Raw genomic sequence first — 14,326 nt, 5'->3', positions numbered from 1 at the left:
AATTTAAAAATTATTAAATGCAACAAAAATTGCAAAATGTAAAAATGAATTATATATTTACATTTCGAGTACAATCAGTTCTTGCTTCACTTATCTGGCAAGACACATTCAGTGTTCTCTGTTTCCTATGTTGAAAGACTAAATAACACAATAGCCATCCAAAGGAGTGCAGTTTTAGGTGCTTCAGATGTCCCTGGATAGCAAATGTGGAGAGACAGATCCTCAGCTGGTGTAAATCAGCTTAGTTCCCTTAATTTTAATGAAATTGTGACAATTTACAGCTGTCACTCCAGAGACCTGAAGCCAAGTCTCATACTCAGGAAAGTAAAGAAGAAACTTACGTTCATCTGATTTCTTTGAACATGTATTTGTCATTTTAAGTCTACCTGGAGGTTCAGCTACTAATGTGGGTCTGCAAGTAGGTGTTCTTTTATTTAATGAGTTTTTAAAACACTGCAAGTCTCTTTGAACACCGGCACTACCAAAGAGGAGGAGACAGGCTTTTAAGAGTAGTCAACTTATTTAGTTACAGATTATTTTGTATTTTGCAAACAATTTTGGGAGCCAAATTTTGAAATGTTGCAGATGCCATTTGTGCTTGTAATTTTTTAACTGCATTTAAATTGTAGGTGAAAACCCTTAGTGCAGGTATCTGCAATTACCGGATTCGAGACACAAATCTGTAGCTGTACATATAACTAATGATGTTAAGTGCTTTGATTTGCAATACATTTTGTGTCACGAAGTTACAGGCGCAGACTTTTACAAGGGCAAACTGTAGCTACAAAAAGAGAGGCAAAGGCTTCATTCTTAAAATTTAGTCCTTTATACGTTCCTGTGGTATTAAGTTCTGCTTTATATAGAACCAGTAAACTGTTCTGGACATCCAAAGTTGCACACTAGTAGATTCCATGGCCTAAAAATCAGATTTGATCCTCCCAAGAATGTATTTGACATGCCTGTAGTAGTTTCCAATTCAGCAAAGTACTTAAGTGGTGGATTAATTTAAGCACAAGCTTAAAGAGCAGGTGGTAATTTTGGTGATCACAAACACTAATTTTCATCCCTAGCAGAGAATGAAATCCTGTTTTAAAAAGAAAAACTCAACACAAGCTTAACTATGGAGTTGTCATCAATGTCTCCATAGTCTCAAACACAAGAAGTTTACATTTACATTATCAGCTGTGGAGTCATTTACATATAGAATACTAAACCAGGAGAGAGAGAGAGAATTACATTCATTGTACCCCATAGTTAACCTAAACAAGCAACAGCTTCTCAGGAATCATGTATGTGGAGTACCCCCACCTCACACAGTAAAGAAAAATTTACATTTTACAAATTTACATTACATTTACAGTTTTGCATTTTTGACAGTCATGATTAATCACATTGGATTATTGTGAATATCTGAGATACGTTCTAAAAAGTTATGTCCTATTATCTGACTTAATATAACATGAGTGCAAGAAAGATTATTACAAGCTGCACAGATATGTACAAACAGAGTACATAAAACCAAACCCACCTATATCAATTAGGTATAGTGAATATCATTTCAAAATGAATGTACAGTAACAGACAGATTCAAAGCAAATACTGAAATGTTATCTCTGTGCTGCTGAAAGAGCAGATGCAATTGTGAGCCAACATTTGTCTCTATATTATATGCACAAACCATTAGAGATAGGTGAAATGTTTTGGCTGAAACTTTTTTTTTTCCCCAAACAAAAAAAAAAAATGCAGATTTGGGTCAGCAGAAACATTTTGTGCATTCAAGATGAATGTGCCAAATTATTTTGGTTAAAAAAAAAAAATCTGAAAAAAATTGAAAGGTTTCATTTAGAAAATGTTGAAATGAAACGTTGATTTTTTGATTCAAAATGACTTTTCATTCAAAAATTTTTCAATTTTATTTTAAAATGTTCTAAAAACTAAAATGAAATGAAACATTAGGTTTCAGGTCAAATTAAATATTTTGTTTGATCCTAAATGAATTTTATTTTTACTTTTTGGAACAGCCAGAGAACCGAAAAATCAGTTATTCACACCACTCTATACACAATATCTATATTATTTTCATTTAAAGTTATACTGGAACTGACCACGAGCCCATTAAAGACAACAGGAAAGCTCCCATTGACTGCACCTCCCTGGTGTAGGATCAGGACAATAATATAGGTTGTAAGGGGAAAGCGTTAACATTCAGCTTTGGTACTCACCAGTGGTAGTCTGGGTTCCATGTAGCTAGCACCAACGTATTCAAAGTAAGATGCAAATCCTTCATTAAGCCATAGATCATTCCACCAATTCATGGTAACCAGATTTCCAAACCACTTAAATAGAAAAGAAAAAATGTCTCAGATTGCATTTCTTTGAACTGCTGCTTTCATTCCTATATGTTAAACAGACATGAATGATCAAGAGAACAGTGTGACTTTATTTAATGTATATACATTTTCACAAATCAAATGCTATAATTTTTTCCACTTGGTGGAAATTCAGTAGTGCAAAGATACAACTTGAGAAAAGCCACACAGATGCAGGTCAGTGGTTGCATATTTTTTAATTCCTTGGTCTCAGATTTCATAACATAAGCATATACAGTGATTTTAAACAGTTCGCCATTCTATTTAAATTAAAGCAGTCACTTATACATTTGTAAATCTAGCAGAGAAAGCCAGACTACAATTTGAAAATATGACATTTCTCAAATAATACACAAAAGTATGTTCAAAATAGCTTCTTTCCAATTAAATAATATTATTTTGTTTTTCCTTGTTCTTAACAAAAGGAAATTGTCAAGTAGATGATAAACAGAACTGGGGAAACAGCCACTTCCAAAATCAGCAAATCCATATCCTGATGAGCAATAAAACTTCCACAACAGCTGTGATGTACTAATAGTTGGCAGTTTATATTTAACAAAAATCTGATATATCATTTGGGGATTTGTGATTTCATTATATGTTATTTGTTGATCCTTAAGCTCTGTTACCTTATGTAAAAACTATGTTTAATAAGTAATATTTATTTTACTGGCCCTCAATAAACACACTAACTTTTCAGACCGTCAGATGAACAGACATAGTCAGGAGGGTGTACATGTGGACTAGCCAAGTTAAACTCTTTTTGCTAACTTTATTGTTTAAAATACTTTCTCTTGACAAAAGTACTATTAAATGAAGTATAGTAAAAAATGAAGTGAAACTATTTTATCATTCCAAACCAAATAATTTTAAATTCTGAAGGTCATTATGTAAACAGTTCCAGCTACAGATGAAAATGTGTTTACTTTGCCTTCATTCTATAGTTCCATAGCCCATTCACTATTTACCTTCTTCGATAGCTACATCTATCCCCATTAAAAATTAACATTGTTTATGGAGTCTATTCTCCCATCAATGCATTGTGGGAATTATTACTCTATCTCGATATGCATATCATGTTCATTGCTAGGGTAGAGTATTTTCTTGGAAGGTAGCCAAGTATCTCGTAAGAAAATAAACAAATGGTTCATTAGTAGACGTGTATATCCATGACCCCTTTGAGTCAACTTTTCAAATAATGGTAATATTGTCATCAGTATTTCCAAAATCAGCATTTCATTCAAGATAAACAGATATTGGGTGGAAGTTCCTGTGTCATGCTGAAATTTGTTTTTTATATTGATCTGCCAAGTTAATTTATAACCAAAGTGTCTTCCAACCAACTGAAATAATGGCTTTGGTTATTACTGTAGCATTCCTTCCTCTAGTTACCATCAAAACTGTTACACCCCTACATGTAAGTTGCTATTTTCCCATATTAAATAGTGACTTTGCATCTATATAAACTGGAAAAGAGCAACTTCATAGATAAACACATATACAGAATGTTTTACCACATGCCTGGTGTCCTAGCTCATGTGAAACAATTAGGCAAATCATAGCCTTTTTGCCTCCGGATTGATCACTTGGGATGTACATCAAGGATGATTCTTGGAAAGTAATTAGCCCCCAGTTTTCCATAGCACCTGCTCCAAAATCAGGCAGTGCAACCAGATCTAAATTGATTTAAACAGAAAAAAAAAATCTTTAAAATTTTCAAGAGTAAGAGGCTTACATGACTGTTCTATGTTTACTCAATGTGCAATTACAAGATATATATTTTAGTGGTTCTCTGCTGTACCATTGCAATAAACTAGAAAACGCTTTTTGGAATTGTTTTCTTTCATGTCTTTAACTGCTTATGAGACTGCTATGCCTCTCTAGTGATGCTGCCCTTTCAGTCAGAAAAACAAAAATCAACTAAGTCCAAGCCAAACCCCTCAACAGTTTCATGTACCAAAGTACACTCTGAACTAAAATATCTGATAAAGGGATTTTCCTCCCAGCTGCTGAGAGAGAGTAGAGTCAACTGTCCTCACTCCTGAGTACTTCTGGCTCTCCATTCTTTCTGTCTTGCTTTTGCCACAGTTATGGGAGCATGCAGGAGGGAGGGAGCAGAAAAAGACATCTTTCCTCTCTCTCTCTCTCTCTCATGGCTTTTAGGTGTGTAATTTTCCCCGCTTTTTGCATCCTGGCTACTGATAAGAAAGGCTCCTGGCTACTGATAAGAAAGGCTCCTTCTCAAACTCTGTATCCCTGGGTGAGCAGAGAGGCTCATTTCCACTCTTTTGTATGGATCAAGTTGCCCCAGAAACACCTTCTCTCTCGCCTCACAGCAAGTCTCACTCCACCATGACTGTTTTCCCTGTATTCCCCATTGTGCCTGATAAGCAGTGAGCTCATCACATCTATGAGTCAGATAAATTTTGGCAGGATGGGTTGATTTAAATCAAGGCAATTTAAATCACCAAGTGGAAAGCCTTGATTTAAATCTTTGATTTTAATCAACTTCACTATTTGTTCGTCAGTTATTTTCTAAAGGAAGGTCCATTCTCACTGGTTGATATAACCATTAAAAGGAGAGAATACTCACCTTGTGCAGTAGCTGGAGTTCTTCAAGATGGGTGTCCCTGTGGGTGCTCCACTTCACGGACACCTGTGCCTATGAAGGGAGGTTTTTGGTAGCAGTGCCTATTCAGCCCACACATGTGCCCCACACATGCTTGCGCCCTGCACCGAGGTTACATGGGGCTGCATGAGTAAACCGCCCTCAGTTCCTTCTCCACTGCAAAGACCCACAAGGGAGACTCCAAAGCAGAGGGGAAGGAGGATGGGTAGTGGAATAGCTGCAGGGACACACATCTCAAAGAACTCCAGTTACAGCACAAGGTGAGTAACTTCTCCTTATATCAACCAATGAAAAGGCACTTTTCTTTAGAAAATAAAGAACTATGGGTGCTCAATGCTCAATAAAAGAATTGTTGGATTTGGTCATGATCACCAGATGGTTTGGTATTCTGAACTGAAGTGTGACTGAAGCATAGGATTTATTGACCAAAAAGATCAAGCCTCTTGTGGTTGTTCATGTACAGGGTAGACTTTGAGCTATGTTTGTCTGCCTTCATCAATGGCCTCCACTACTAGGGAATTTGGAACTTGGTGAGAAAATTGATACTCCAATTCCCTAACTGGAACATAATACTTTTTATCCACCCTCTTGCAGGTAGGCGGTGTGGTAGCTGGAGTTTGCCAAACCATCTTAGCAGGCTCCATAAAAGTTTCATTGACCAGAATGGCAATCTTCATAGATATCAAGTGTGTAAAATATAGGAGTTTATGGTAGGACTACTGAACCTCCACTAAGGGAATCTGCAGCATGTCAGAAATCCACTTCCTTGGTTCCTGAAATTGCCTGAAGTCATCTGCCACAGAAGGTGATGGAGGCATGACAACTTCATCATGAGATGTGGAGGAAATATTATTAAGAGGTGTCACTTCCTTATCAGCCCTTGCCTCTTGCTCCTCAAAGGTCTCTTCCTCTGGCATATGTGGTGGTAAAGGGGGTTAAGAAGAATGGGTCCCTCTCTGTTCCCTCCGATGTTACAAAGACCTTGATGTAAATTGGTAGTGATAGAAGGCCCACAGATCTCAGCAAGGCCACTGAGGGGGCCCAAATGGCAAAAGTGGAGGCAGCCATCTGTGTTCCTGCCACATGGGCATCCTTTGAAGTCTATCCTCCTGTAATATGTTAGTATAGCAGGGAGAGTGATGTGTCCCAGAACAGATAGGGGAACCTGCACCAAAATTTGAGAATCTGATGAGTTCTCTTCCATATACTGTAAGGGGACAGTGGGGACAGCTGTTCCACTTGCAGAGTAGATGAAGGTGAGTGTGGTGCTTTAGGTGATAGAGGGGTTGGTCACTGAAAGCATCTTGACAGTGACAAACCTCCACTCATTCACAGAAAATACTCCAGCTCACAAGATATTATCAGATCCTTAGGGTACCTAAACTCTTGCAGTACCAACAGTATCAAAGATTGGGCTGAGTGGGAACCTGTGGAGGACGGGTTTGGTAATGATGCAGCTGGTACCAAGTACTTAGTATGGGAGTGAGTTGGGTTCCGATTCCCTCAGTACCACAGGTAGGCAAGCAGTCTTTGGTATTATTTATCTTCTTGTTATCGGTACCAAGTATTGTTCCAGGATCGGCTTGGTCTTTTCAACCATGTCTCTGCTCTCTGGGTATGGGAATCTGAACTTGATATGGAGTCTGTCTTAGAGGACTGACTTCTCTTTGCCTTTGCAGTACCAGCCTCGCTGGGAGCCTACATGGAACTACCCTTGTGACCTGAGGTTTCCTGTAGCCTTCTTGTGAGATGGTGACCGAGAGATTCTTGGAGATTTACTCCTTACCTCCTTCTCCTTATAGGCAGATATGAATGAGAACTTCAGCACCGTAGATGTACTCAGTTCCATGGTGCTGCCTGCCTTGCTACCCGTCTCTGGTGACCAAGATCTCAGTGTGGATGGGGTACTAGCTGTACTGGGAGGTCTATGTACTCCTGGATCTGAAGCTGAACATAAAGTTTGCTCCATCATTAGGAGTTTAAACTTAATTTTTCTATTTTTTCAGGATCTACCCTTGAAGGAAGTGCTGATCTTGCACATACTGGGGATATGAGTACCACACAGGCAGCGGAGGCACTGGGAGCGTCTGTCACTTTTTGGAATAGCCTCATGACAGGAGAGACACCTCTTGAATCTTGGGGATCCCAGCATTCGTGAGCAAAACTAATGAAAATTTAACCCCTAGGAGAGGAAATCTCCTAACTACACAACTATATGAATAAAAAGAGGTTTTTGTTTGCTTTTGCTTTTTTTGAGAAAGAAAAGCAAAACAAATGGAATAATTTTTCCAGTAACTATAACACAAAAGGGTAACCAACCATAAGGTAACTAACTATCTGAGAAAAAAAGCTAAATATCAGAGAACAGGCACACAGTAGACACTGTCTCAAGCCAATGGCGGTTGTGAAGGAATGAGGGTGGTTCACCCATGCAGCCTCATATAGTCTCGGTGCTAGACACGAGGATGTGTGGGGCACATGTGTGGGCCAGATGAGCACCCCTACGAAAAAATCTTAGATTGAAGGCACAGAGCTCAGGCGTACGCAAAATGGAGCACAGAGAACTATCTGAAGAATATGTTGATTTACAACTAAATAGAGCCTTTACACTAGATTTGGTATCTTTTTGCTACCGAGGAGGTACACTATAATTATAAACATTTATTTAAGGAATTATATAGCTTAATATTTTCAGATTCTTATTAATTGTATATTTTTGTATGTTAGAAAATGGTGAATAATATATTGTTTATTTACTAGTTAATTAACTTTTTGCTCATGATTTGTGTCTAGGATTGTAACTGGGATTTAATTAAACACAAAACACAGCATATAAAATGTTTATTAAACAAAATATTTTGGATTCATAAACATCTCTTATGAAAAGATGTTTCACATTTACAACTAAATTACAATAAGTTTAGGCCTTTGTATTAAATTCAGATGTCATTTTAAACAGGTTTATTTTTAAAAAGAAAAACAGTATAATTTCAATAAAATTTAAAAATAAAAAAGTTTAAATACAAATTTAAATAAAAAATCCAATTTCAATTTTTTTTTAAAAAAAGATCTTTAATTTTTATCCACCCTGGATTTGGACATTGAAGAAAATGAAGAAAGATTTTGAATGGACATCAAGGATATCAACAAGGGATATTTAATTTAAAACTATATAGGTGGTAACTAATGAGCAAATTTCATCTTCCAGACTATTAAAAAATTATTTAGGTATTTTAAATTGTCAGAATACAAAATAAAAGGAAACTGGTGGTTAAAAATGATTTCTTTAGCTCTTATATATTAAGAAGAGCCCAATTTTTTAAACTGCAATGCACTGATTTTTAACTTTCTGTTTTTGAGCTCATAACAAATGTGCTCAGTGTTTACATGAAACCATTCACAATGGGTCACATCATGCCATGGATTTTTAAGCCAAACTCTCAAATGAAGTCTAAAGGAAGTCTGCTTAGTAACCAATGTCATCACAAGGCTGAAATTTTTACTAAGAGGCCTATGTCACCACTCCATTGATCTAGTTTATATCTGTGTCACTCTGTTGAAATCAATTAAGTTATACTGGTGTAAAACTGGAAAAATTCAGTGGTGAATCAGGACCCATAATGATGTCTACAAGCTTTGCACAAGGTATACATAAAACTAAGATAATGAGGTTTAAGAAATGGCTATTGCACGTTTCCTTCTAAGCAGAAACAGAGTTTGCCTACAGGGGACTTTTTTCCAGGAAGGAAGATACAGGGAGATGTTGGTGAGTTACAAATTAGGATAAGACACTGCACCAAAAGCTAATAAGGTGCAAAGAGATGCTGGTAATTTACAAGTTAGATGGGGACATAGTACAGGAAGCAAGGAAATTTTGGGGCGGTGTGGGTTAATTACGTTAGGAACGATATTTCAGAGAAAGCAAGATCAGTGTGGGGAGAGGTCACTGACTTACAGATTAATGAAAGATGCTGCACAGAAAGAAGGGATCTGGTTTTCAGCTGGAATGCCTGGTTGAAACGGGACCCTGGCAGCTCTGGTCGGCATTGCCGACTGGGCCATTAAAAGTCTGGTCGGCGGCGCAGCATGGGCACGGGGCTAAGGCAGGCTCCCAACCTGCCCTGGCTTTGCACAGCTCCCGGAAGCAGTTGCCAGGTCCCTGCGGCCCCTAGGTGCATGGGCAGCCAAGGAGGCGCTGCGCGCTGCCCCTGCCCAAGTGCCGGCTCTGCAGCTCCCATTGGCTGTGAACCGCGACCAATGGGAGCTGCAGGGGCGGCGCCTGTTGGCGTGAGGGCAGCATGTGAAGCCTCCCTGGCTGCCCATGGGACTAGGGGCCGCAGGGACCTGGTGGCCACTTCCAGGGAGCCATGATAAGCACCACCAGGACTCCACACCCCAAACCCGCTCCCCATACCCTAACCCCCTGCCCCAGCACAGAGTCCTCTCCCACACATCAACCCCCTGCCCCAGCACAGAGTCCCCTCCCACACCCAAACTCCCTTCCAGAGCCCACACCCCCCAACACGCATCCCAACCCCCTGCCCCAGCCCTGAACCCCCTCCTGCACCCCAAACGCCTCATCCCTGTCCCCACCCCAGAACCCACACCCCCAGCCAGAACCCTCACTCCCTACACCCAACCCCATGCCCCAGCCCAGTGAAAGTGAGTGAGGGTGCAGGAGAGCGAGCAAGCAATGGAGGGAGGGGTGATGGAGTGAGTGGAGGGGTGGGGCCTTGGAGAAGGGGTGGGGCAGGGGTGTTCGGTTTTGTGCAATTAGAAAGTCGGCAACCCTAGGGCTAGTATTCTCTGAATCCTGCACTGATTAAAGTAAGAGTCTGGCAAGACAGGACCCAGTATTTCTGTAGATATTACATCATCAGCAACCATTTGTGTTTAATGAAAGGAAGGTACCTCACCTGTTTTTGAAAGCGGGTAGCTGACATTAAATAAATCTTCCAGAAATGAAAAGAGTGGGCCTGTGATATTTAAAGCATATTCAGCATACCCATTTTTAATTGCTTCTTTCCGACCCCAAATACGTATCTATAATAAAACAAGGAAATGTTACTTTAGACTACTTAAATTTTCACTTTCTTCACCTCTCTTCTGTGAGGGTAACATTTCTGAATAGCTGTTTTGGAAATGCTGTCTGTCCGTATCAGATCCTGCAATTAAACTTTTCATACAAGAAAAAAAAAATCAATTTATCACTTGTCCGAACAAACTAATGGGCAAATCCTAATCCCATTGAAGTCATTGAGAGTTTTGGCACTGACTTCAAAGGGACCAAGATTTGAGTCTAAATGTATATAGATAGTTTCCTAGTTGTTCTTTTATTAAATATGAAACACCACCTTAAAACATAATAACATTGAAGACCACATTTTTAAAAGTGATATCTTAACTTGTACCAGCAAAATGCATGTGCACCTGTCTGTGGTCAGAAATGAGCTTTTGGACAGAAAATTTAGGTATTTGCATGAATAAATGGATAAATTAAATATACTGTTACCCCATCTATATGTCCACTTGGGTGCACGCATTAATCTGAGACCCTTTGAAAATTTAGCCAGCAAGTTTTGAATACATAGCAGTTTGCAAAATTGAACCCAGATGTGAGTCCTGCACATGCAAGTGGTTGTAAATGCAAAATTTATGGGCACAGTTTTAGAGGCATTTGATCTCCAGGTTTTAATTTAAAGTGAAAAGGTACAGGTATTCAGTTAACATAGTCTCTCCAACCTTGAGTTCCCCTTTTCTGCCAATGTATTGTAAGAGTCTCAAATCAGCACACCATTGTGTTCTTTAATACCCAGACACAAAGGATAGAGTTAAAATAATAGTGACAGCTTTAACTTTAAATACCCTGACATATGGCAGACTCTCATGGATATATTTTCACCTAGCTCCTATTGTCTTGTCACCAATTTCAGTGGGAGCAGGAACAGACTTACACTTTTTAAATGAAAAGGGCTAAGGAGATCTTGAATTACAAAAAATACTTTCTGGGTAGTAACTTCTCAGAAGGTTTTACTCTGCTCATCATTCACAGCAGAATTTATTTATGTAGTGATCTGTACAGCGTATATAAACTAATTGTTATGAAGGAGATTTTTCTGCACATGTATTTATTGGATATATGTTAACAGTTTTGCCATGTAATCAAATACTTTCAAAATAGGACATATATTCAATACAAGTTACATCTTATCAAACATATGGTGCACCATAGAACCAATTTATTCTGTTAGCTGCTCTAATGAGTTATGAGTACTCTTATTTACCTCATTGCCCCTTTCAGTCCTGGTGATGTAATCAAAGTCACAAACCACAAAAGCAGTTAGATAAGTTGACATTTTCAGTGTCGTGTTAAATGTGGTAACAGTCCATAGGCTTCCATTCTCATCTTTCATTTCAGATGTATCTAGAACAAACACAATTTTAGTATAGAAACAAACTATCACTACTATACAATAAAACAAGAGTTTGTGTTTTAAAACCAGTCTTTTATACTCTGTATGACAGCACTGGCTACATATATTTTGGCAATAGCACCATGCCAACTTTCCCACTTAGCTCATTCCATGTACTTGAATTATTACCTAAAATACAAAGACTCTATTATTCCACTCCTCAGCTTCTTCATCAAAATCTATGAAGCACATCAAACTGTGAATTGGTTTTGGGATGTGGACAAGCATCATAAATATTCTCCCATGCTACACTTCTATAATATGTATGTTCATAATATCACTCAAGTAAATATCAAACATGCCTGAGAGTTATCAAATGCTTAAATCTCACATGCTTCAAATAAAGGGCCCAATCAGACCCTCCAGAGAAAAACCCATGGAAGGAGGTTCTGAGAGAGGAAATATTTGCAGACTACCTTCACAGATATTCCCCTCTTTTAGTCCCAAAGTTACATTACATGCCTCACAGATTTGGTAACCATTGACTTTTACTACTTAAAATTATGTACTTGAGAAATAAAGAATCATGACAATAAGGATATTAAAAGAGATATTTACACGCGAAAGGAAGGAATCCCACATTTTTTAGGGTTCCTGCATGAATACTATCTGTCCCTCATGTGGCGTCTGTCACACACAGCATCCCACATCAGGTGAGAATCAGTGGTGAGAAACATTGCCAGGGCAGTATATAATAGCTTGCATGGCTGCTGACCCTGTCATGTCTATTCTGTGGATTAACAGAAGATTTCAATTATGTGACTGTTAAGGCAGTTTTCATAAGCACCCAAGAATTTTTTTTTAAGATACACACAATCTCCCCCACCCCTGTCCTTAAATAATGGAAGTATAGCTCTCACACTACAACACCACAACTTCAGAAGTAAGTAAAAGTCATGTAGTAAAATATACTGAGTAAACACTGTATAGTAAGACTCAGAACATGAACTGTTGTGCAATCAATCACAGCTACCAGACATGGATATGTCACCATTGAAAGGTGACCCAATACCACCACCACCCACCTTTCAAAACTGTGACTGTGCATATTTGCCTGTGAATTTATAGATTTTTACTAACCCTCTCTGACTTTTTTTTCAGACCTATTAGATAATCTTCCTGCCTCAACAACCCTTGTCTCTTAGGGCTTGCCTACCTCACGAAAGTTAATCTGGAACAACAGTAGGGTACGAATTCAAAGCAGATTAAGTATTCCTGATTAACCCAATGTGCAGATGCTCATTCCAAAATAAGGCACTCATATTCTGGGGACTGGGGGGAGTTTGCACATGGAGTTAATCAGGAATAGTTATTCCAAAATAAGTCCCTCTCTCAGGCTGGTTGGCCCTTTAAGGTAAGCTGGACTGAGCCTTGCCCATGACCTAGCAGTTACCCTTCAACCTTTCCTCTGATCTAGCCAGATAGGGATAATTAGTGATCCCAGCTGGTTGTAATGGAGTTAGAATGACTGACCCCAGCCACAGAGGACAACTTAAATGGAGCTGAGCTCAGTTGAGGGAAGAAGACCTGGGAGAGGGGAGGGAGGGAGTTCGCTCTCATGAGGAAGGCAGAAGAAATAGAATCAATCCCTGTGGTGGGCCTGAAATGGGGGCAATATCCAGGGAGAGACTGCAGAGGTGGCAGGACTCTTCTTTGGAGAAAAGCCCACAGGGAGTAGAGTAGGTTGCTCTGTCAGGGAACCCTGAGATAGGGTTTGTAAGTGGAAGCAGAAGACTTACATAGCCCAAGGGGGCAAAAAATCTATTCAAACTTGTTTTGATTTTCATTTGGACCTTTCGGTTAGCTCAGAAAGGGTTTGAACTTTGTGTCTTGGCCGGAAGGCTGAGCCATGGAAGATCTTGTTAGAGTCAGATGCCTGCAAAAGGCACTGGAAATGAGGAGACCAGTCACATTATGCAAGGGGGGCACTCCAGGGAGCAGTGTTCCCCACCCTACTCCCCATGTAGACAAACCCTAACCCTTTCTGTCCCCAAACAGGAGCAGCAACCGTCTCCCTCCAGTAATGTATCAAAATTACTCCTTTGACCAGCAAGGACTACCATAGGACCATTCAAAGTCTTCCCATACATACCTAAGAACCTGGTCTTTGCAACGTCATGTTCTGCTAACCTCTTTCCACTTACATTTCTTTTTTTACAGTTAACCTCCCTTCAATGCTCTGTATTATTGCTCTGTATTGCTAGGACAGAACATGTTAATTGAACAGAATTTTCATATATTTGAGCCTTTAGCCCATCAATAACAGACCACTATAGTACAGGATGATACAGTAAAATAATGTGTTATGATTATACACTGTTCAAGTAAATTCAAACCTTTATTAAGGTAACTTGGAGAAATACAGATGTCCATTTTTTAACCTACCTATAGCAGGCATGTTGGAAAGGGCCACGTAACTGGGATGATGGACAATTATGATATTAAAGGTTGCCTTCATGGCAGGTTCATCAAAGCAGGGATAAACAGTCCTGGCATATGTTGGTTCAAGCTGTGATGCAATCAGCATACTAAATTGGAAATACAGATATGGTTAATCCAGCATGTTGTAGCTGATCAAAACCATTATATAGTGCACAAAATCTGCCAAGTTAGAAAAAGAAAAGGTAAATCATATACTTATGTGGATTTAGAAAAGGGTTAGTCATTATTTAGAGAAATTTATGACTCCGTTGTCCCCCGCAGAGATCCATGTGCAGATTTGCGCCTTGTTTAATTTAACCATTTTAATGGCTAATTCTTTTCTTCCATGTCTTTCTTTTCTAACTAAGAGTTCTAAGAGTTCACATTTTTATATATTTGGTTTTGTTTTTCTTATTTGATTTTTAATATGGTGT

General features: G+C 38.9%; 1 protein-coding gene across 1 annotated transcript in view; it reads right to left on the bottom strand.

The window, feature by feature from the left end:
- The window catches only part of LVRN (laeverin), a 60,996-nt gene that overhangs the window by 31,291 nt on the left and 15,379 nt on the right, over window positions 1-14,326 (bottom strand). The window contains exons 2-6 of the mRNA XM_077817347.1: window positions 13,857-13,999; window positions 11,283-11,422; window positions 9,915-10,041; window positions 3,891-4,045; window positions 2,223-2,336 (exon numbers count right to left, since the gene is read on the bottom strand). Coding sequence (XP_077673473.1) covers window positions 2,223-2,336; window positions 3,891-4,045; window positions 9,915-10,041; window positions 11,283-11,422; window positions 13,857-13,999 — 679 coding nt within the window. The remainder of the gene's footprint in view (window positions 1-2,222; window positions 2,337-3,890; window positions 4,046-9,914; window positions 10,042-11,282; window positions 11,423-13,856; window positions 14,000-14,326) is intronic.

Source organism: Eretmochelys imbricata, chromosome 5, assembly GCF_965152235.1.
Source record: "Eretmochelys imbricata isolate rEreImb1 chromosome 5, rEreImb1.hap1, whole genome shotgun sequence".
Taxonomy (NCBI): Eukaryota; Metazoa; Chordata; order Testudines; family Cheloniidae; genus Eretmochelys; species Eretmochelys imbricata.
This window is presented reverse-complemented; position numbering and strand designations above follow the sequence as displayed.